Source organism: Agelaius phoeniceus, chromosome Z, assembly GCF_051311805.1.
Source record: "Agelaius phoeniceus isolate bAgePho1 chromosome Z, bAgePho1.hap1, whole genome shotgun sequence".
NCBI classification, from domain to species: domain Eukaryota; kingdom Metazoa; phylum Chordata; class Aves; order Passeriformes; family Icteridae; genus Agelaius; species Agelaius phoeniceus.
In genome coordinates, this window is record NC_135303.1 from 65,286,771 (window position 1) to 65,312,488 (window position 25,718).

Sequence of the window (25,718 nt, forward strand, 5' to 3'; positions counted from 1 at the left end):
ACCCCAGACAAGTTTGTATCAAAGCCTCATTTGTTGGTTAGCTATTTTAATATCCTGTCCCTAGGAAATGGTTTTTGAATGTGTGAAGAGTTTATTTAATAGTACAGTGTCCTTAATGGGAAGAAGTCTGAGCTGAAAACACCTGATTACTGAAGAGCCCACCCAGTACATAATTGAATACCCTCTTTTCACATAACAGTGACCAAAAAAACATAGTTCTATCTAGTGAAATTAACTGAGAATGTACATACTACCATTCTACATTACTAAACTTGATGATTTCTGATAAATGTATGTCAAAGATATGCAAATGGGAATATTTTTAATAATATTTGTGTGATAATAGCAAAGAAATACAGAATTATATGATCAGAATTTCCAAAACATTGATAATTATTTAATACTAATGTATATGCAGCAGGCATCTTTGCTTGTCATTTAGACATCTACTTTTGATAACGGTTTGATTGCCTGTACGGTATTGAATTTGAATCTAATACAGAAGTCAAAAGCATTTTGAGAATTTCATAAGGACATTCTACCAGTCAAAGCTCTTACTTGTTGCTGTGGTTTAACCTCTGCCAGCAGCCAAGCCCCACACAACTGCTTAGTCACTCCCATTCCAGAGGGATTGGGAAGAGAATCAAAAGAGTAAAAGCTGGAAAACTCATGGGCTGAGATAAAAGCAGTTTAGTAGGGAAAGCAAAAGCTGCACACACAAGCAAAGCAAAACAGGGAATTCAGTCATTTATTCAGTGCTGCCCAGAGAAGGCAGGTGTTCAGCCATCTCCAGGAGAGCATCACACAAAATGATGACTTGGGAAGACTAATGCCATCAATCCAAAAGTCCCTCCCTTCCTTCTTCTTCACCCCTCTTTATATGTTAAGCATGATGCCTTATGGTCTGAAATATCCCTTTTGGTCAGTTTGAGTTACCTGTGTCTCCTCCCAACCTTCCATGCACACCCACCTTCCTTGAGCTCCTGCACCACACACTGAAACAGAGGCAAGAAGTCTGGGAAGAAAATAAGTTGTAGTCCAGCCAAAACCAGCACACTTGTGCAAAAAAGTTGGCAGGATTTTTACTGGAAAAGGTAGCTAAAACATATTCAGAGGTATGTTAATTTTAAGGGAAAAAAGACATAGATCATTGCTGAAAGAATTATGGAACACCAAGGGAAACATCAAGGCCTAATCTAAATGCAGATTTTTAAATTTAAGTAATCAGATATTTTGTAAGGACTACCTCCATGAATGGTGTAGTTGTCATAACATAAATGCATTCCACTCCACTCTTTTCCCAAGAAAAAAGATAAAGTTTTCTGTCTGTATCTACCAGGGAAGACAGTTCAGTAGAGCCTCAGTCAATGTGGAGCTAAATGTTCCATGATCCTTATTCTTAGTGTGAGATATTGAAGAGAAAAGCAGATAAATTAAAGCTGAATGCCAAAAAAACCAAAAACAAACAAACAAAAAATCCGAAAAATGAAAACAACAGAAAAAAATCCACAAATGAAATTTATCACTCCCTTATTTGTATAAGTACCTACACTTATTTGTAGGTACTTTACACAATGGGTTAAAATCTTGGTTGGCTTATTTAGAGCAACTTGTCTGAAAATTTTTCTGTGGTGGCTGAAATAATTGATGCCCATAGATTTTGGTTTTCATTTACAGTTATATTTTAAGATTACCCTTTCAGTCCCTTTCTACAGAAGTTGAGTAATACTGCAATCCCACTGGTCTTTCTGCATGACTTGCCCTAATTTGCAGAGCTGATCAAGAAAAAATTGTTTCTTTAATGAAAAAATGCAGGCTTAAATCCTAGGATTCTGCATTGGTGAGACACTAATGTGTGGTCTAATGATAGTAGGGAAAACACGTTTTTGTTTGAAGTTGGATTAGTGCAGGCAAACAGGTGCTAATCAGATCACATAAACCAGTACTGGAGGGTGTTTGGAATTTTATGCCACTATGTTTTCAAAACATCACAGAACTTCAGTAGTTGGTTCAGTAAGACTACCTAAAAGCTTAACATGTTAGTGTGATCCCATATGTTTGAGTCTTTCTTTTAATACCAGCACCAAGGGGCATATCTCTAAGGCCCTTTTTCAAGCTTTGGCAGGTACTGTTAATGCTGCTATTGCTAACAGAAAGACTTGGCTGTTTAGAGGAATGTGACAGTTTTAAGTAAATCTGTGCCTGACTACATAACATAACCAGTTAGGAGAGTGAAAAACAAGATAATTTTCAAAAAATAACAAAACACCATATGATATTCTATTTCCTAAAGTAGAATTCTTGTTCAGTATATGTGAATAAAAAATAGAATGTTTAAGAAAAAAAATATACTTATCAAAGGCAATGATTTTCCAGTGGATTATTTTATTTCATTTCTGTATAGTTCGAACTGCTTCTTTTGCCATAGGCCTTACAAGTGCTCATTTTTTAATCCTTGCAGTGAGTAGGTTGCAGATGACTGCCTATCCTTTTTCACGGTAGGGGAAAAAACCTCCACAGTACATATTCAGAAACAACACAAGTAAGATTGAAAAATACTAGAATCTTCCTCATCTTTTCCCTTTCCTTCTCCTGAGAGCAATCCAGGACCCTTCCTAACGTCCTTGGACAGCTGAAAGCTCTAGAGAGGAAAAGACAGTGAAAGCATTTTAGTATGACAAATATTTTAATATCATAAATATTTTAAATTTTCTCTGTTTTACCCACATGTCTTTATCTAGAAGTTATTGAATTGCTACTGTGTATTAAACTGTGCTGGGTATCATCGCTGTACAAAAACACTGTAACGCTATTTACTCTTCAGCTGTTAGCTGTGGATCACTGTACATCTCATAAATATTGTTTTTTCTCATAGTCATTGTTCACTAATAGAAAACAGAGAGGGATAAGATTGCTATAAGAATCTCATATTGAAAAGATGTCTAGTTGGTGATCCTGCTTAGGCTATTTAGCTCCTCTTAATATAATATGTAGGAATAAGTTAATGTGCATGTTTTTCCTTCTATTTCATCTGTATTAATAGTCTCAGCAACTCTGACTATGCAATCAGAGAAACTGACTGGCATTAGTTTCATTTCTACACATACCTTTATTCTTAGAAGTTACTTCATTTCAACATATACAGGATGAGGCTTGCAGTGTTTATGCCTTGGATGTTTGATCTCTGTTTAAGTAAATGGAACTGGATTCACTTATTTAGAAAATTTTGGATGGTTTCTCTGTCTTTGATCAATTGTTGGAATTGCAGAATCTACTGGAAAAAGAGAAAGAAAAGAAGAAGAAAAAACTTTTCTAGACGAAAAGTTGATAAAGGCTAAATGGAAGAAATTGGTATAGCAAGACACTCCTTGGTAATTTTATAATGAATGGTATTACACACATGGACAGGAGATGTCACAGGTAGAGGGGAGTTTGGATTTGCCTTCATATTTTCACCATAAATCTTTCAAGGTCATGAAAATGCAGATTACAGAAACCTTACAGTTGAAGACTGGATATTTTATGCTGAACATGCAAGACCTCTCATGCAATTATTGGGATGTGTTCATGCAAGCATACAGACAAGAGGAAGTGTCTCCATCTGTATGCTGATTGAGAGAGAGATGGATGGTTAATGCTGGATTTTCTTTTCTCTGTTTCAAATTTGAGAGTAACTAGTTAGAATCATCTTGATAGCAAAGATACTATTTCCCAACTCATCTTTTAACTTAGCAGTGTTCTTATGAGCTTAGGTATCTAATTTTTTTTCATTAAATTTAGGCACTTGCTTATGAAAACCTGGGAGTATGAACATGATAAGAACTAGCACATCATAGTTAATGTGATGTTACGGAGGGTCCTGTAAAATTGGCCTTGATAGATTTTTTTTCTTAGAGTAGGAAAATACTGTGCTATATTATCTGTAAATCCTCCATGAAGTATCAAACACAAGCAAACTGATGCTGATCCACTTTCAAGTTTTGTCTTCAGTTAGACACCAGTTCTTAGCAAACAAGCCTTTCCTAAAACATGAACTGTAGTTGCTGTATGTATAGTATATGCTTCCATTGTTTATAAGCATTAAAACTCAGAAACGATCACTTAAAACATTATTAAAATTCAAAAACGTATAAATAACAAGTAATAGGAATATTTTGTCATGCAGATTCAAATAATGAAAAACACCTACTTGTGGTCTCTTTGATTAAATCCGTCATATGTGTATAAACCCATATTTGGTTGGCACTAAGCCTATGGTTCAGGGATTATACTCCCCACTGGTGTGACTCAGGGCTGGATTATCTTTTGAAATCCTAAAAAGCTGCTGTGACTGCATAGGGTAAGATTTGTTTCTGGTAGCAGTCAGAAATCTGTAAAGGAACATAGGGAATGCTATTACTAGATAGAATCAGTGTTCTGTCTAGACCAGTATCCTGTCTCTGACAATGGCAAATGTCAGAAATTTCAGAGGAAAGTACAAAACTCCAATGTCAACAATATTTTAGGAAAGTTTCCTCTCCAGCAGCAAGCACTTAGTGACTAGTTTAGCCTTGCTTCATGAGGATTTCAATTCTTTTCCCTTTTATTCCTCTAGCTACCTACAGAAACTGGTGGATACTTCTTTGCTTATATTCATGATTGTACAGGCATTTCAAAGAACAAAACCAGGCAGTATTAACTATCCTTTTACTTTTTAAAGTAGTTTCACTCATATACATTTGAAGATATTTATTTACGTTTAATTTTAATGCGTCTCTTTATTTCACTAAATGTCTTTGATTAAAAGGGTTAAAAAATTTTTTTCATGTTTTACATGTCTATAAATTTTCTTGAGTTCATCCATCAAAATATTGTAACCCATTCCAGTATTTCTTATGTGGAGGAAGATGGAAGGGAGTTCTCACATCCTTGACATTTTTGCTGGGTGTCTCTGTTCCCTCCTTTTGTGACATACGCTTTTTTAGTAGCCTGAGTAAAAGTAACTATTCTCTGGGTATTTTTTTTTCTTTTCTTTTTTTTTTTTAATTAGAGGTAAGCCAGTAAAAATAGTTCCATGATTATGCCACATTTTATTCTAAGTTTCCCAGGGGACATACTGAGGCCTGACTTCGATTTGGCCAACAAATGGCTTCAATTGAGCAGTTCTGCTGAAGACTGATGACTTTTTGCTGGGCAAAATAACCTGCCCCTCATTAAAATGTAATAATTGTCTGTAAGATTTTTTTAACAAATGCAATGTCTTTTCCATGTGTTATCTCAAATTACAAATATGTTGCTGCTGATAATTATTTCCATATATATATTATCATGTCCTACAAGGCCTGTAATTTCCTTTGACCTAAGCTGTAGTTTGATACATTATTTGATCAGCACTCTTAGTGAGTCATTTTATCCATATGTATTTAGTTAATTGGTTATTTTTCTCCCCACCCATGTTTATATATAATATACTCTACAAAGGAAAAGGAAATCTGACTGCTTGCAGCTGAGTCTAGTAAAAGAGCAATTAGGTTCTATCAGAGCCAGCAGCTGTCCGTAATGAATTCTGAATTAAAATTATGAGTGAAGAAAATAATCCAGCCATCTGCAGGAAATGTGAAAATATTTTTATAACCCAATAGCTGAATTCTGGAAAGGGGTATCTCTGAGATTTCCCAGCTGTACCTACATTAAATTCCAGAATATCCATAGACACAGAGTATGCTGGAACACATTTCATGAACTTGGCTACCCAGTGTGTTTGGCTAACTTCGAACAGGCTGTATTTTTATCTAAAGTAATCAGCATGAAAGTCTCTTTAAATCCTCTCCCCACATCTCTAGAAGTAAAATGCAGCTTTAAAAATAGTCCTGTTATCTTTTCATGGAGGCTTTCCAATCAGTCTTCTGCCCTGAATATTAATCTTTCTTCATTTTTTATACTTTTAGACTTAATTCAGGGTCTCATCACTTATTATCAGATTTTCTCAGTGACTGCTGTTCCAAGTAAATTCTGCATTGTGATGTCTATTTCCTGTCACCTGAATTTTAAAAACATCATAATACTATCCAAGCTTGCTTTACAGCTATCTTGAAACTTTATGCTAAAATTCCCATTATTTCCATTCTAACTGGCCCACAATTTTTGCACATAAGTTCAAAATCCTGAAAAAAAAAAAGGAAGAGATTAGTGTCTAACCTCTAAATGACAAGTTATGATTAAGAAATGTGAAATGCTTAGTGGTATTAACCTTTCACAACCTGATTTTCTGTGTTACAGAGAATTCATGATGGTATTAAGATTTCAGAGGTTAAGAATTGTTGTAATGAGTGCCAGTAACCAAGCTCTTCAGCGGTCAGTGGAGTATTGTCAAATATTACAAAGGGTATTTATTTTTTTCACTGCTTCATCTAAAAAAAACAGGACTAGTCTTCATATGAGCTCATCAGAGAAGCCTCAGCTTTTTTAATTGTTTTCTACTGTGTAGCATCTCACTGCATTAATACTGTCTTGCAACCAATTAATTTTAAACCAAATCTAGAAGTGGCAGCATCAAGTTTGTCTCATGCTCTGAATGTATCCTCTAGGTGTATCAGTTTTCTATTGAAAAGGAAGAGATATTCTGAGATAGAGGTCCTAAACAAAAGGTCTACTACTACAGTCATATCAGCTTCAAGGCTCAGGACTAAATTGCTGGTTATTTCCAAGTTTTCAGAGTCGGGGAAAGTGGAGCAAGGGAGTGAGAAAAATTTTTAAAAAAATTTGTACACAGATTCATTTAGGGGCTCTGAATTGTGGTTGGTACTGCAAAAACAAAAAAAAAAAAACAAAAAAGCCAGTGTGGAGTAAAGAGTCCTGGTGATAACATCTTTCTTTCACTTTGTGCTTACCTGATGAAGTCTTGTGTCTGGGTGACAACCTCAGACTTCTTCACTGTTCCATCAGTCTTAAACCCAACCAGAAAAAATCCCAAGGGAAGCTGCTGTTAAGAAAAGAAGAAATTGTTTTCCACAATAGGAATACAAAACACCTAGAATCAGGGAAGGGTCCAGAGGACTCTGGAACGGAATTATTTCAGTGGCTAGCAAGTACTTTCAAGGTCTTCCAGTTATCCAGATAGCACCGGTTCACCTCTGCTACTCGCACTGATAGGCTGATAGCTCTTCTCCATGAAAATGTAGTCAAAGCACAGAAAGAAATATTCAAAAGTATGAAGCCGCTTCTCAAAACATTCCACCCTGAGAATGCAAAGCAGGTTAACTGCAAAGAAAGGAACAAATAATTGTAAGCAGCAAGCAGCATAATTTCTGTACATTGATTTCTCTGCTGTTCTGTAATCTTCACTTTTATTTATTGACTGTAGGATCACAGTGTACTTCCTCTACTAAATTACTCAGAAATAGCATTTTTTTTGTATTTACTACAGCTGTTCAGGCATAGATCTATCCTTAATTGAAGGTAACAAGTCACAGTAAGATGTCTTTTTAAAATTAACCTTAAAATACTTTATTTTTCTAAACTCCATTTCAGTCAATTTTAGAACATTCTTTCTTTAGTGGAATGCATAATGTCAAGAAGGCATTGTACATTGCAAAAATGTAAAGTATGCACTGAAACTCAACTATCACAGAGAAGATATATTTAGGATTGTTAACTCTTTGACGATAAATACAGAAATCAGTATGTTCATATATAAGATTGTATTTAGAGAAGTAGGAAGATAAGAAGGAAAATATATGAGAACTGAATTAATTTTGAAATATAAAAATCACAGTAAATCCTTGTAAACAGATAAAATAGTACAGAGGAATAAAGTTTATTTTAATGTCTTTTCTTTGTATGACTGAGTAATTGAAGAAATCAGATAACACAGTGATTAAGTAAGGTGTATATGTAAAAATCCTCTATGAAAAGCAGGATTATGGCATGTATTGTTATATAGAATCAACAATCAATTCTGAAGGAAAACCATGATGAGAAAAATAAGAGAGATGAAATAAGGTCAATGAACTATATACAATTTCTGCTATTCCATCTCATAAGCAGGACAATAAGAGATTTTTTTCACCAACAATTCATGATTTCAGGAATGAAGCAGATAGAATAATTATGATACTTTGTCCCTTTCAAGAAAGAAGCAAATATCACAATTAAGATTGTGACTTTTCAATGGTACAGTTACCAAAGGTGTCAAGTACCTGGTGGCTGAAGTGTTGATTCAAAAGAAGAGTTCTAAGATGATCTGCTTTACAGCTGGGAAATAGAATGTTTATGTCTTTTATAAATATGTAGGATCACAACACCAAATTTAGTGCATTTCAGTTTCTCTCCCAGGACATGTCTAGAAGTTTATTTTTCAGAATCCCTATCCAAATTCCAGCGAAATCTAATAAAAAAAATTCTGTAAGGGAAGTTTGTGTCTGTAACATGCTGGTTAATAACCCTTAATTGATCCTTTCCTCTCTGAATTTCTTTTGTCATGCATGATATTCTGTAACAATGTGTTTCACAATTTAATTATGAACTACTTTAAAAATTACTTCCTGTTTGTTTGAAAGTCTCACCATTTCATTTCATGATCCCAATTCTTATTTGGCAAGTAAAGAGCAATAATTTTTGTTTCATCTTCTGTATGTAACATTAATTTATGACTGATGAGAGGATTTGAAGTGCTCTAATGGAATGTCATTGTTAGAAGGGTCTCTTAAATTTTTTGTTTTGTTGAACATTACAAATGCTACATTTTTAGCTTGCATGGAAAAATTCACCTTTTAAAATGATTTTAGTAAACAATTATTTCCTATACATGGGATTTGTTAGAGAAATTTTTAGCAGTTTTGATTCTATGTGTTTTAATATTTGAGGGTTTGTTTGTGTTCAAGTTACAATCTCATAAGACAGCTTCTTATCCTTGATCTCTCCAGAGCTGTACTTGGGATTAGATGAAGAACAAATTTACTTCCTGAACATTATTATACTTTTGCAGGTGCATATTCCAAAAAAATGTGGGCTTAAATCTGGGGCAGTTATATTTGAAGTAATAGAATTCTGAGAATTTACAGACTGAAATGAAAAATCTTATTAAAACACTTCCTTTCTTTAAGGAAGAAAGAAATCTGTCTGGCTTTTGAGTTGTAACTATCCCATGCTTTTGTCTACTACCTGTGAAAACTAGGGAGAGTTCAAGACTGAACCTTATCTGCTTGTAGTGAACTATTCTCCTGTTTTCCAATTTCATTTATTCCATGTTCTTTTTCAGACATTTTATGTGACTTTAGTGATAAATATGGTTGCCTCCATGCATAGCCTAGGGATAAAGAAAATTCAGTCAGTGAAGTACACTGCATCTAAGAAAGTGCTGAATACCATTCTTGTTGTCTGGTACCCAACCATAACCACAGTGAGAAGGAAGTCACTGTACACATCAATACACTGCCAATAAATTCTCAAAGGTCTCTTTTAAGCTGCTGTATGATTCTTGAAGCAATCCAGCACCTTTTCTAAAACGAAATTTCAATTTACGTCTTTGCACAAGGTCTTTAGGTTATTTTGATCAGATGTTTCTTTTCAAAGGATGTTCAGTGGTTTTATAAGGGCCTTTTTTTTCTGCTTCCTATCCAGGGGGGTGATTTTCTGCTCTGTTCTAATTTGCTAACCACAAAATGGGAAAATAATCTAAATATTGCTCTTGTCAGAACTACTACAGAATTTCTATGGGATCAGAATCTAATCAATCATTAGAAGTTCCTCAATAAAATCCAAATCTTTTTATATATTTCCCATATCATAACCAATTTAATGGACTTTCAGTTTATAAATGCAAGCTTCATTCAGTCTGAAACAGTAATATTCAATAAAATTTTCCCCTGATATGAGTCAAAGATGTCCTACATGATTTTTGGTCCATATTTTACTGTCTTTGCTTCCAATTAAATGATCTGTGAATACTGGTAATTACACTGCCTTCCTTTGCCAAATCACTGAAGTATCAGTAAAGGGTCATCATTTAAACAGCTACAAATTAATCACAAAAGCCAACCTTTAACACATCCATGCAGTGATTTTAATTCAGAATGTCCCCCTTATGCCTCTTCATTTTCCTTTTTTGAATTGTAGCTATTGTAGCTGTATTACATCACAGGACATTAAGCATGTTTCAGCTCATGGGACTGAGTCAGTCATGATTTTAGAAATTGAAAGCAAATGTTATAATACTGTAAATGACAATATTTGAAGCAGCAACAGTTTCCCAATAGGCATGTCTATTTAGCAGATATCTAGGTTTTCAGATTGAAAATGTAATAGTTCTTTCACTAACTGAAACGAAAATTCTAATTTCGACAGCAACACCAGAAGATGCAAACCAAAAGGGCAAGAAAACCAATAACAAAAGTAGAAATTATTTGTGAAATTATTCTTATTAGCTGAATTATCATGATTAGCAGATGAAAGACGGGGATTTTTTTTTAATATATTTCAGTGGCTTATTAGTGAGGATTCAAACTGTGTGGCTTCTCAGCAGTGTATCATGGTATATTAAGAAGGCTATGTAATAGCGGAAGAGAAAGAGAAATGGGATAAAAATTAGGGCAGGATAGTTTCTTTTATATAATAAGCTATTGTAGTTTGGAAGTAGAAGGTATTGGGGGCAGGAAGGGCACATTTCAAAGAGTTAACACCTTCATAGCACTGGTTCCATTTTTATATGGAAATTCAAAAGAGTAGTTTGGTAGACACACGTCAGTCTAATGGGCAGAACTAGAATGTAGTGAACATCTTAAAAGAGTAAAACATCTCACTGGATAAAATGGTCCAGAGAGATGTGTGTCAGGAGCCCAAATGTGTCCATAAATGTAGTGTGTCACCCTTCATCCTTACCATGAAATGAGTGCATAATAATGTGTTTGGATCTGCTTTCATTATCTTCACAACTTCTGCATATTTCTGTAGACTAGCAAACATCTTCTGTGCTAGAGTATACTAATAGCTATTACTCTTTGAGTTTGCTCATGGAAAAAATAAATATATAAATTATAATAAAAGACATGAAAAGAAGTGAAAATTGTTCATTCCAGCTGAAGGCGCAAGTTTTTACTGGCTTGGGATTTTGCAGTTGTGGTCTGCAGGTACCAGTGACCTTTTTGATGTTCCATCTGAAAAATGGCATATCCAGTTATAAACATGATGTTGGAACAGCAATTTAATGCATTATAGGAAGAAGAACCATATTCTAGGCTACTGAGAAAATCTGCCCTGCCAAACTTTCATATTTCTCACTTGGCCCATGGTTACTAAACTGACAAAAACTGAATGTGAAGAGTAATTATTGAAGGAGCAGTTTAAATATTATATAAACCAATCTGACATACAAACGTGTGCTACTTCTGTTCATTTCCATTACAAGAACAAAATAAAGCCCAAAGAAAATCACAACAGTGAAATAACTTTTTAAGGTTTTCTCCATGATTTTTAGCAATTTTAATGTCAACGGGTTTTCCTGAAATGCAGAGCTTTTATTATACAAGGTAAATGAACTAGGATAACTATAATTTTGTTTCTTTTAATTTTTCCTTCTCTACAATTCCCACTGATGAATATCACTGAAAGGTAAATTTTCTTTAACTCAGAATACAGGTTAATTCTTGTCAGAGTGGCATCTAAGAAAGTTGAGATTGATGTGCTTGGTCTATTAGCAGAAGTCCTCAGCTGTTTGAAGGGAACCTGCTGCTTGCAGGAGTAATCCTTGGCAAGGACATGTGATTAACAATATGTAAATCTATTGTCTTAGAAAGAAGACTTGCCTTATGTTGGATAAAAGATCTTTCTATTTTGTACTTCCTTCTGATTTGGTTATAAGGAAAATCAGTTTTACTGGTAATTGACAAAGATTCCTAAGAAATAAGAAAGACTAAATAAATAAGTAGAAAAAATAAATGTTTGACCAAATAAATGTTTGCCTATCAATTTCAGAATGGTTTTAGAATATTTAATATCCATTGAAAATATAGAAACTGTGAGAAGTTTTGGTTTATAGTTGTCCTCTAGAAGCTTGATTTTAATTATTTTTGTTTCTTTCTATTTCTACTCAAAAGATTACAGTTCATAGTGTTCTTAAATATTCTTAGCCAATCTCAGTGTCTTGAGGGTTTATAAACTGTTGCTTACTATACTATGTGTTTCATTTTCAGTCACTAACTGAAAAAAGTTAGGCATTTAGAAAACCTGGGACTATAATTCATTGTTGGAGGCATGATGTGATCCTGGACAGAAAAACAATGTACAAATCCCATCACATTTTAAACTTCAGTTTAGTTTAGCTACACATATGCAAGTAGTTGCAACAAAACCTCATTAAGTTCAATCATACAAAAAGGTGTTCTGATTTGGTTCACTGCAGGTGGCATCCAAACAGTTGGATTTTCCCCAGCCTATAGCTAGCACAGCTCTCTAGTCATGGGTCTGCATTGCAAAGACTAATAGTATGTCCTAGCCAAGTGAAACAGCAGAGGACAGAACAAACTGTGTTAATAGAACCCCCATCAGCAGGGTTGGGAGATGGGTGGAAAGTTTACCAGCAAAGTATAATAGGAATACATAAGACACATTTTCTGGTAGATTATTGTTTGCCAATAAATTTACCTCTGTAAAGAGAATAGCAACAACAGCATGTTTAATGACTTAGAAATCATGCTACAAATAAAGCTTGAATTCTTAGAGTATTTATCATCTCCAGTAATTTCCATTTTTAAGAACATACATCTTGAGAACATGTTGCGAGGTATTTTATTTCTGTTATAGTCAAACCTGAAACTACAAGTTACAAAGATGTCATATAAAAGCATTCTGTGTTCTCAATTGCTTTTAATTGATGTTTAAGGAGTTTACTTATTTCAGGGCACCAACCTCTTTCATAAAAGCTGATGTCCATATTCAGAAACATGTGGTATTTAAATCAGCATTACAAAAGTTTAAATCTTGAATGATGTAAGAGTAAGCACAGTGAATGAAACAGCCCATGTTTTCTCTCCCGTGTTCATTTCTTTTAGTGCTGGAGTCGGCAGGACTGGCTGTTTCATTGTGATAGATGCCATGTTAGAGAGAATAAAGCATGAAAAGACTGTAGATATTTATGGCCACGTAACTCTAATGAGAGCACAGAGGAATTACATGGTTCAAACTGAGGACCAATACATCTTTATCCATGATGCACTGCTGGAAGCAGTGACATGTGGAAATACCGAAGTGCCAGCCAGAAACCTGTATGCATATATCCAGAAGCTGACACAGATAGAAACAGGCGAGAATGTCACAGGAATGGAACTGGAATTTAAGGTACTGGGATTTTATGTTGTGGGTAACCAAAATCAAATGATGTAACACTGAAGCTGCTCTGTTCTCCACCACTTGTTTCCAGTAATCAGAAGATTAAAGACACCCTTAGACTAAAATTTTAAATTAGGAAGATGGTTCTTTCTAAAAAGTACAATTCAGTTCTCAATGGGTGTCTGGATAAGAACCATTCAGTTGAGGTTGATTTAACCATGCTGTTCCTTTATTGTTACTATATCTTGAAATATGTGTTTGTGTAGTGATTTAATCCTGGAATTTGTCCAAATGCACTAATGGAGCAGACATTGTACTTTTAAAAGGTATTAAAGAAGCTTTACAAATATTTGGGTAATGCAATAGAATATGGAAAAGTAAGCATCTGAAGTTGAAATTATTCATTAATGGCTACTGAGCAGAAATTATAAAACCTATAGTGTCACTTGTCTTTGTTATACCTGGCCTTAATTCTTTTAACTTGTTTTCAACAGCGTCTTGCTAGCTCTAAGGCTCACACTTCAAGATTCATCAGTGCCAATCTTCCATGTAATAAATTCAAAAATCGCCTTGTCAATATTATGCCATATGAATCCACAAGGGTATGCTTGCAGCCCATCCGAGGAGTAGAAGGCTCTGATTATATTAATGCCAGTTTCATTGATGGATACAGGTACAAATAGTGTTGTGTCCTTATCTTTACTGTTTTAAAAGTTTACAAAATTGTTTATGTAATTATTTTGAAAAAAACAAAACAGTACAGAAATCTAGTAAATTTTTTGTCTGTTCAGGGCTTGTTTGATTGGATGTTTTTTAAAATTTTATTAAAGGGTTTATATTTTTTCCCCATGTAATATAGAAAAATTTTGTAAATTACATAGAATCTTAAAAATTATACTTTAACCTGTGTTTAAGCCACTGAGAGCTCTCAGTATGCTTTACATGCTGAAAGTTAATGAGACCTCAAGCATGCTCATGATTTGGACCCCTATTTCTTCACAGTTTTTCTGTTAAAAAGGATATATAGAAATAAGGTACAGGAGATACACTCTGTGTGTCAAGGTGATAACCTACAGTCTTGGGACACTGCCTAGGACTTGATCTAACCAATGAAGGCCTTTTGTATATAAACAGATGTGCAGCCCACTGGCCTCTTCATGACAACATGAAGCAGTATGCCCTCAGCTGACTTAAAGCAGCTGGTTGAAAAAGACATGAAAGGGAAATGACATCATTTGCCTATGTTTGCCATAGTTTAGGTGTGCCTGAGTATCCATATCCACAGAGTGAATTTTCTGAGCCTCAGCTCGTAATTGAAAATAAACTTCATCTCCACTATCACCCACAAAGGTATTGCTGTTGCTTGGAAGAAGCAAGAGCAACACAAACTGGTCATCATCTTATAAAGCTGTTGATCCAATCTTTTAAGATTTTGGTGGTAGCTTTCCCCAGTAGGATTTTAGGGCCCGGAAATTCACACTCCATTCCCAAATTTTCTTCCTGCCTTACTTTTGCTGGAGGCATCAGACTGTTGAAATGAAGTTAATAAAGAAACTGCTTGATGCTATAATTCCTAAACTTAATAGATTGTTAGACAGTTATTTCTATAAAATGAACCAGCACAACTAAGTGTTTCTTAAGTGCTTTTTACAGCACACAAAATTGAGCAATTAGAGTTGCATTAAAATTTAAATAATAATGATAAAGTCATACATCATAATATTAACAGAGTAATTTTCCTCTCAAAGTTCTAAAAATAAAAAGCCATAGTTTGATTAAACAATCATAATAAGGTTTTAATGGGCTCATTATTAGCAGTATATACATTTTCCCTCCAGATAAAGTTTTCTTATAAGCAAAGAACATGAGTATAGATCCAAAATAATACTGTAAATAATACTATTAATCTACTTTTGTTTTTTGGTTGTTTTTTTTTTTGTTAACATAGACAACAAAAAGCTTACATAGCTACACAGGGTCCTTTAGCAGAAACAACTGAAGACTTCTGGAGAATGCTCTGGGAGCATAACTCTACAATTGTGGTCATGCTCACTAAGCTACGAGAAATGGGCAGAGTAAGTACTGCTCTAATATTCCTTTTCTAAAATGTTGGTTACAGCAGCTCTTTTCATTAAAATATTTAATTCTTAGGAATATCTAAAGATGAGAATTTTGGTTCCTTCTTCTTTTGAAACAGGAGTGGCCTTCCTGGTCATAGGTGTAAATTTTTCCAATCTGTTGATGTGTTGCAATGGACAAACTAGACATGGTGTGTTTGTGTGGAACACATTGAGATTCAGCAAGAGAGACCATTGCTGTCTATTGAAAAGGAAAGATCTCTCTTTTGGAAACTTCACTTTTGCAGCATCTCCTTGTAAAAATGTTAAAAGAAAGTGTGGTATTTTTTAGATCGGAATGTCTTCTGTGTGTTCTGTGCTGCACATGAAAGTTTCATCCCCCAGTTTACAGTTCTAAACTCATTTCATTGGTACTCTGTCTACTGGAAGGAATGAAGCAGTCTGCTATCTGGACAGGATTACATCAAGAGAAAGCTGGCATCTGATAAGTGAAATCTGAGTTAGACCATGTGTCTGAGAGAAAAGAGATTATTCAGGACATGGCTAGTGGATGCAGAGATAGAGTAGTGACTGAGGCTGGGGCGACTTGCTCCAACAAGCAAAAAGGAAGAAAACTGAAGGTGGTATCAAGATTTAAATTGAGATAAAAATTCACCATTGAAAATTAGATTAAGGATAGCTCTTGTCACTGATAGACAATAAAACTGAGCAGAAGTATAAACAAGTTCAGATATACGCTAAACAATGAGAAACCATTGGCAATGCAGTATTAAAGATAATTTTTTACTCTACACCAACACAAGCAGCTCATGTTCCTGTCACTATTGATACCTTCCATGAATATTATACTTAGCGGAGTAAAAAAAGGTTTATACCAGTTTATGGTAGTGCTCTCAAATAATAGGAAATGTATTTTATTTTGTTATTTCATAGGAAAAATGCCACCAGTACTGGCCTGCGGAGCGCTCAGCCAGATACCAGTATTTTGTGGTAGATCCAATGGCAGAGTACAACATGCCACAGTATATTCTGAGGGAATTCAAGGTTACAGATGCAAGGGTAAGTCAACATAACATTACATTTGTTCCCATAAGTTTAAAAGAAAGTGTTTATTTCTTTCTTTTTTCTGTGTTTGGGGGTTTTAGAATTTTTACTATTATTAAGAAAACCCAGAGATATACTTTCTACAAGCAATAATAAAAAAATCAGATTAAGTTATTTTTAAATAAATGGGATCTTTCTGTAGGAATGATTGATTTCATTCAGATCTAGCATCTGGGCAGCACAATTTTATAGTTCTGAACTATTTGTGCCAAAATACATTAGATTATTTGAGAACTATTTTCCTCTTTTTCCTCATTTTCTCCTTGATTATTATTGGGTACAATTTTTGCAACATAAAGTGTTGTTTTGTTGTTTTGCACCACCCTTGAGGCTGAGTGAGTATGAAGGTTAATATACTGAGATTTTAGAACTGCAAAGCAAATGACATTCATAAGAAAAGCTGGACAAGCTTTGCACATTATAATTTGATTTTTCATGTAGTATATTTTCAGCTCTCTAGTATATCTGCAGAATAGATACATGCAGCTGTGACCTTAGCATCCTCATTTTCATACTTCATTTCTTATCTGAATTCCTGAGTCCAAAACTGAGTACTCATATAAGATTAAACACACATAAACTTTTAATGTATGTTTGGTGTTTCTCAGACTTGATTTCCAACACTTCAGTCTGTGTGGCAGGAAAACATACTGTCAGCCTCTGTTTCTGTAGGCACTGTGGAATAACACTTGTTCAAGCAAAATAGCAGGGTGTAATGTCTAGGAATATCATGAGTGTCTACTCAGAGTTGCCTGTCAGCATCTGAAATATTAGACTTCCTCATGGTTAGCTAGACCACTGCTTTTAATGTGAGCATCAAGTAAAATTGGGTAGTATTGTTAGTATTGTATCAAGTGAGCATATGAACTTTTTGTTTGGCAAATGAGATTCAGGTGTAGATTTTTGTAAAGGAACTGTAGATACATTGGATCTGATTTTCATTCTATTTGAAATGTGAATCATATGACTCATATCTTCTCTAACCTATTTGTGCTTAAGAAAAGTGGAGAACAGGCTCCTAGCATCAGTCTTTAAACACGCTTGGAAGCAGAGGTAGTCAAATCCAATTTCACTGCAAATATCCTGATAGTTTTAATTGATTTTCTATTAAAAGTCTGTCTCAAGTTGGAAGAATTATCATGTGACATAGTTCACAAAGCTCTGATCACAAAATTACAGTTATAACAAAAAGCCATAGCTGTAATCAAAGTTTCCCCAAATATTTTATATTATATAAAAAATTCCTTCAAGACTTTGTATTGAAGTAGAATATTTAGGCAAGTCTGCTTACCTACAGCTATGAAACCAGTAAAGGGCCAAATAATTAAATTTACCAGAACTAATTTTATTTGACATGATATTAATAAACCTCTTTGAGAAAGCATTAAGCACATTGAAGGTCCTGATATAACATTTTACTGTCACATGTTATTGCTTCTCAAATTTTACGAACCTCCTTATCTTGATGGTCCAAATTTTGTTAAACTCCTCACTGAGCTGACAGCACCATCCTAAATTTTCTAGTTATGCTGGAAAACTATATCTCCTTCCAAATTTACTGGAAGAAGTGGGAAATACTTACCAAAATGTACATTATAGTTTTCCTCTAGTTAGGCTTTTGTGGCTGTCACACCCAGTAATTGAAATTTTTGACTAAATTGAAAAGTTTGACTAAATTATTGCACTCAAAGAAGAGTGAATGCTGGAGTGATTGCAAACGTCCTATGTCCCTCTCATCTCCAAATGCATCTGTACTGTTATAACACCATCCATGCTCTGGCAGAGCCGAGATGACCAGTTATTCCACAAGGACAAAAAACAAGGCACTGTACCTGTTTAGATGCCACCAGCAAGGGTCTGCTGTGGAACTCTCTTTTAAATCTGAAACTGAACTGAGTTGTCATATGGTGAAATTGACCTCAGTAACTGTTTCAAGTTATTGCTTCTAACTGCTTTGTACTCACTTTCTCTGGAAACTCAAGAGGTCAATATGTTGGGCCAGTTTTATTTAAGGATAAACTATTAGTGATGGCTGTAAGAGAGTAATATCAATTCTAAAGCATAATCAAAAGACAATTGAATATCCCCTGTGAGGAGGAAGAATAAATCCAAACGGTCAGCCACTATACAGGATAAAACATTAAAGCCCACTGTGCCACACAGGGATTTTAAAGTACTTATTTTGATAACTAACTGTGCAAACTGTCACAGTATTTAAAAGTAAAGATTTTAATAAAATTTGGCATTTGTATCTGGACTGCTGTTGGCAAGAATCTCATTAAAAGAAATCAACACACTTTATAATGTCAGTAGCAGAGGGAGATGTAAGAAATTGCAGATCAGTTCCCCATATGCTTTCATGCTAGTCTAACATAGACTAAGTAATTTTACCTCTCTGCTCATTAAATAATATTAAATAACAGAGGTTATTGTCATTTCACAGACTTTCATTGAAATACTGAGTTACTTAAATCATGAAACATACTAATACAGTTGGTATATACACACCAAAACAAAAATATTTACCATTAGATCTAGTTATGACAGAGAAATGTGTTAACTTTTCCAGTGACAGACGACTTAAATAAATTAGTGTCTTCCTTACTTATTCTACCTGGAAAAAGTAAGCCAGATTTCAGGTTTTCCTTCTTTACTTTGAAAGAATAGAAGGTTATTTTGAAGGGAATAAAACTGTACTTGTGTCTTCTTGACAAATTTTTATCTGCCTAAGGCTATCTGGAGGATGCAATTTCATTATGTCTTTTTTGGAGAAAATGGGATTACGGAAGCCATTATCAGAGATGTTTGTATTAACAAAATGCCATTTTTGGAACTAAACATTTAGTTCTTTGTGTTGATGCCCACAATAAATCCAATTGGGTGAATATTTTCAAACATTACCTATTTGTGTAAGTGGAAAAAAGTGTTTCACAGATACAGGCCACTAAATTGTTGCTGTGACCTAGTAGAAGTACACACTGTGAGGGTCCTCTCATGGAGTAGTTGCTGGTACACACACACATTTTTTCTGTTTTCCTCACTCATCTGAGACACAGGAGGCAAAATCCCACAGAACCAGAGGAAATATAAAAGCAAATTATTGGGGTTTCCTTTAGTTATATTTAAAATCACTTCTATATCATTTCAAAGATCTGTAGCAGTTGAATGCTTGTGGTCTAAGGAAAAAGAGAAAGATTATTCCTGCCTCCAGCATAACTTGCTGCTTTTTGATGGGAATCTCCAGTAATAATGTCAATTTTTCATGAGTTTCACTTAATAGAAGACCATTTTGAAGACATGACAGGGTAGGTGCTTAGAAAACATGATGTCTAGAGGCACCAGTTAACATCACTAGCTCATATTGCCATGATTTTGAACATTACAGTCATGCAGATTGACAGTGTCAAAATCATCAATGTTTGAAAATGCAGAACAAATTTGCTTTATTCATTTGTATTGCATTTTTATGTGTCCTGACTTTTTGCACATTAAATAGGCAGATAGCACAAGTTGGCATTTAATAATTCCAGTGGCTTCATCATAAAAATAACTATGATGCTGTAGTCTGCACTTTAAAGAAAAACTGTTAGTATTCCTAACCATGGGGATTGAAGAGCTTCAGATGGCTTGTTTTGAGAAAGGAAGCCCTTCCTTTCATTTTTAACTAACTCCAAGCTGTTGGTGAATTAAATGAACCATTATTGAAGAGAAATTTGTTAAACAACGAGCTTGTTTATCCATCTTCTTCCAGGAAAAATGTTCACCTCATAGAAAGCAGCTTACTGTTAAAGATAACATCTGCAAGGAGAGCAATGACTAAACAAGTCTTATCAGTAAAGATATTCCTGCTGTGAAGTAGTTGAGCATATCTCAGAAATGGAAAGCCAGATTAGATGACCTTATTCTACCTGATCTGTATATAAAGGAATTTGTAGTCCACAGGATTCAAAACATAATATACAAAAAAATTAATATACCCCTCATGGGGTTGTTATAGCTTTGACCTCAGGCACAATTTTTACACCATCAGAATGCCAGACAACTCTCCTATGCAGTGTGGAAGAGAATCCATGCAATATAGTTAATGAAACTCATAATAATACTTCTGGACTGATACAAAGGCTTTAATAGTAGTACTGCAGTTGAAAGAGTTTCCATAAACGTAATCTTAGCCGTTCCCCATCTCCTCTCAACATCCTTACTTTGTGATTGTCTTTATGATTATTTGCTGACCAACTTTAAGCCACAGCAACATGCTTTATTTGTGTCTTTTGTTAAAGGATGGCCAGTCCCGAACAGTGAGGCAGTTCCAGTTCACTGACTGGCCAGAACAAGGAGTGCCAAAGTCTGGAGAAGGATTTATTGACTTCATTGGCCAAGTGCATAAAACAAAAGAGCAATTTGGTCAAGATGGACCAATTTCTGTTCATTGCAGGTAAGTAAACAAAGTTTAAAAACAAACTATATGCAGATTTGGTTTTTTCCTAAAGTTGATTGGTGGTTGTGGTGAACATGTATATTTAAACAACATTTTGATTACATTCATCATGTAATCAAATAGAGGATCTAAAATGGAATAGCATGAACTACTTTATGAAATGGGAACTGTTCTGTGATATTCCATTTATACAAAAATTGTTTTTCAGAAATATGTGGAAACACATGATTTTTTCACATATAAATGCTTCTAATTCAGCAGAAAAGCAGTCTGGTCAGTGCTGCCCACAGAAGGCAGAGGAAGAGCCTTATCACAAGCTACTACATCTGATATTTTTTCCACTAGAAATTAAAAGCTTTTACTTTGGTAGAAATTATTAGCTGCAACCAAGCTAGTTAAACCTCAGTGGCACATTAGTAGCTATCAAAATGAAGCAAAATAAAAAAGGTAGCTATCTCAAGAAAGGGAATGGAATAGAAAGTGGTGTTTTAGAAATTTTGCCTGTCAAAGAAATCATTGAGGTTTGAGTTTATGAGTTCTAACTTCAGAACTTCTGCTCATTTTTTATGTGATGACTTCCCTCCTTTGCAATTGCTATGCAGATGAAAATGACTTGCATTGAAATAATCCAGCATGGGCTTTTTAATATTCTTGTATTTTTTATTTATTTCCTCTACAGTATTCTAGAGCCTATAGCAGATGGCCAAAAATAATATCTTTATCTCTTATCTCTTATTTAATAAATTGTTTTCTATAAATTCCATTAGGATTTTAGGCACTCATTTTTGTAATATGAAATTCTTTTTTGTAGATTAAATATTGTTATTTATATAACAGAGATGCAAAATACTGACACAAATTGCAAGTTCTTACTGCAAGCCAAGTAGTGCCCCAATATTATCATGAAGACAAATGAATGAGTTGGCTAGAGCCTAGTAAACAGAGGGAGAGAAATTTTCATCTTTCCCAAGTCAGGGGTGAACATAATTTGAGTTCTTTACGATCCTCTAATCTGAAAGACAGACAAAATAAATGTATTGGAATACTTGAATCCTACTTTTCTTGTGTGCCTAAAAATTTTTATAGGCTGCTGAGGAGAGTAGCATTGCAGAGCACTGATTGGGATTCATTACACGAGGGGGAGGAAGAACAACCCAGATAAGAATAAGCCTTATTCTTCAACATTAATGAGTTTTGAGAGGACAGGAGTAATAAGCAATATTTATGCCTTTATGCAGATAAGAAAGCAGAGCAGTATTTTTATTCTAGGTTCCTTGTACCATACAGACTTGTCCACTTGTGACTACAGTGAATACTGCTTCCAGTACATTACATATCCCTCCCTAATGGATGTGATCTTTCATGGTAAAATTATGGACTTCCACCATTGACATTGCTAGAAACAAAGTCAAATGCAGTGTAACTAATCATGGCTTGGTTTTTAAATGTCTTTATCATTATTGTAATGACTATTTAGGGACTGGTAAGGCTAATCATCATTGCCAGTGTTAGCTGACTTACATGAATAGGAAGTGTCCCTAGCAAATTAGTAAGATTGTTTATTTCTTTCAGGAAACACAAGATCCTGGATACTTGTGCTTTCCTAGTGTCTGAGGAATTACTGAACTAATGCCTCCAGTTTGTACCATGATGAGTTCTACAGTGAATTAAAACACCCCTAATATCACTTCCTTTGGGTCTCCTTTACAGTCTATATAATTTTCACAAGCTTGCTTTCTCTGCTACATAGTAAACTCCCCCAATCCATAATTCTAAATTTTCTTTTTCCGTAACATTTTTACAAATAGGTCAGTCTGTTGAATTAAAAAATTTCTAACCTCATGAGGCAGATACTTAAAACTATTTAAGAGAGCAATAGGCTATTCATCTTGAAGTAAAATTTTCACTTAAACCAATATTAGATATTTATAGTCTTTTTATTCCAGCTTTTAGCTCAAGACTGAGGAAGACCTTTCCCAGAATGCAGTCAAGATGTATTTGTAATAATAAATTCTTCTCTCTTACAAAAAATCAATACATCCACATAGTTTATTAAAGCATCTCAAATTTAGTTTCTAGTCTAACTTATGAATCATGGGGAGTTATAATGCATCATGAAGGATTTCTTTACTCTAGAAATCCTAAGCATCTTTGGATAGGAATTGTTCCAATGTTAAAGTATGTTTGCCACTCTAAGAGGAAGAGGATCAATTTCCCACAGGCTTTTCTCAAGACATTACACTTGAGGACCAATTAGGATTTGCAAGCATTGAGATGTTTCCATATTAGTTTCTCTTCCTCATTAAGTCTCTCCTGGAGACACTTGCTGATTTTTTAAGTACCCAAGACAACAAAGGAATTTCTTCCTTTTGCTCGAGATTTCCAAGTAATTTTTTAAAAGTAACAAAGATTTGTCTACTGCATGAGGCCAGAATGCTCTCACACATTTAGAATTCTTTTTTTTTTAATAATTAAATAGCAGTGCAGGACAATGTAAAATGGTAGTCTGTGTTCATTCTCCTGGTCATTTTCTGGGCTACTTAGTTTAGATCACACTGTAATCAGGTCTGCAAAGTTCAAGCTGGTTCCAACGAGCAGGTTCCAGGATTTTTCAGGATGTTTCTAAAGTACTAGCTGTCTAATTTACCTCATCAGGCACCTTGCTCTGCAATTGCTTTAGATGTCCAGGACTGTTATTATATCACACAGGTAAATCACCACTGACAACATGGTGTGTCAGTGGTGTGTCAGTTGTCCTTTGGCTTCACCAATCTCAAGGCACACAGCCTATGCAAAATTGATAAATCCAATTGCATATGTCTAATAGCCCTAAAAGAGCTCTGACCTAGACCAAACACTAAGATACAATCATACAATTTTAACATTCAATTTCTGCACTACTTTTGTGAATTTGCTGGATTTCTGTCATAGTTCATACGAACATTCAGGAGTTCTTCAGGATTTTCCTTTTGTTCATGCTGTTCCATTCATCTGTCTAGTGAATAGGTCTCATAAATATTCAGCTTTCCAGGGTTATCTGGCTGGAGAAAACCTTGTGAAATTATTAGCATCAACAGTGAGATGACAAGGTGCTTGGTTTCCATCCATAGAAGTTCAGACTTAGAAAGTCTTTTTTTCTGTGTAGTTACCTGTCTCTTTTGCAAAACATAATCATCCTGAATAAGTGATTGTTTAATTTTAAAAGCTGACAGTTATTGGGTCTATTGATGGCAAGAATTTCCATCACTTCTTGAGGGTTAAAGCGGACAGAACAGAAAGCAAAGAAGCCACATATATATAATCAAAGAATACTTTTAAGACTAATATAGACAAACATGGTAAATGTATAGACAAACATGGTAAATGTATATCAGCATTGGAAAGCAAAGATCCAGACTGCCAGTCTTGAATAAGATCTGAATTGACATCTTACTCTGTCCATTATTAGAATGTATGAACAAGTTCAATATTAAATGAACATCCATACTTTGAACTTAAAGTAGAAGGTAAAATAACGCAAAGATGTGCAAAACAGGGCATATACATGACAAACTAAAGTAAAGCAAGCAGTAAAATGTATTTTGGCTTCATTTTCTCTTGTCAGTTCCAATATATGTTATTGGCAACAAATGTTAATATTTGCCTTCACCATGCAGTGATATTGTATATCTGGATGAACAAATCAAGTCTTTGCAAGGAAGACTGGAGAGTCTGGATGTACTCACTAGATGTAAGGTTAGCTTGAGTGCAGTTATTCTTTTGAATGCAATGTGGTAATTTGCTGTGGAATTTTGCTTAGTGAGCCTTTCCCCATATAGAAATTTATACACATATGGTGTGTTGTAACCACAAAGAATTTGTCAGCCAATTCTTTCAGCATTATCTGTCATTAACATTTTTTTTTTTCCTTTTATTTTCTCTTCATTTTCTTCAACAGTGCGGGTGTTGGAAGGACTGGAGTATTCATAACCCTGAGCATTGTGCTAGAACGAATGAGATATGAAGGCGTTGTGGACATCTTCCAGACTGTCAAAATGTTAAGGACACAGCGGCCAGCCATGGTACAGACAGAGGTAAGCATGAGTATCCTTATGCAATGGTGATGGGAAAGAAATGGTGTTTACACAAGCATAAATATGCACAGATAGATACTGTATCAAACATGCTTACAGTCATATCTCAAGACATATATTGGCCCTGTGACTACAGGGTAAAATCTGTAAAAGGACTATTTCCTGTTATCGCAGTAGTTACTGCAAGATGAGGAAGAAAAAAAATCATTTCAATAGTGGATCCTAAATTATGGTAGTTAAGAAAATTCATTTGTGAAGCATCACACATTTTTATTTGATCCTTACTCCCTGGCAGAAATGTGTAGTAGTAAAGAAACAGGCAAATTGTTTCTGCAGGTGGATCCACTGATTTTATTTTTTTTTTCTCCTGGGAGCAAGGTCTTGATTATGTCTTCAGACTGACACTGTATTATTTTCATGGTTTTTTTGTGTCACCAAGCAAGTGGCTCTTTGGCCTGAAAATCTTAATGGTAAATTCAGCATTCAGGATAACTATAGTGTAAATAATTTCTATGCTATTAAGTGTGGCATAGAGAAATAAAGAAAGTGATAGGCAGTATAGACCAGTTACCTGTGCCTGTATGCTTGGAAATCTGTCACATCAAAAAGAATGCTTAAACATTATCAGTTAATGTCCTTAACTTTTGCCTTAATTTCTGAGCAGAAGACTGGGACTAAGCCAGAGCCAATAGGTTAGGAGGACCAACAAAAAGGGAAAGAGAA

At 34.7% G+C, this 25,718-nt stretch overlaps 1 protein-coding gene across 48 annotated transcripts in view; it reads left to right on the forward strand.

The window, feature by feature from the left end:
- The window catches only part of PTPRD (protein tyrosine phosphatase receptor type D), a 1,163,353-nt gene that overhangs the window by 1,131,990 nt on the left and 5,645 nt on the right, over positions 1–25,718 (forward strand). For all 48 annotated transcript variants that reach the window (XM_077171994.1, XM_077171996.1, XM_077171995.1 and 45 more), the window contains 6 exons: positions 13,026–13,311; positions 13,797–13,975; positions 15,251–15,377; positions 16,314–16,439; positions 20,765–20,919; positions 24,860–24,995. In XM_077171994.1, the coding sequence (XP_077028109.1) occupies positions 13,026–13,311; positions 13,797–13,975; positions 15,251–15,377; positions 16,314–16,439; positions 20,765–20,919; positions 24,860–24,995 (1,009 nt within the window). The remainder of the gene's footprint in view (positions 1–13,025; positions 13,312–13,796; positions 13,976–15,250; positions 15,378–16,313; positions 16,440–20,764; positions 20,920–24,859; positions 24,996–25,718) is intronic.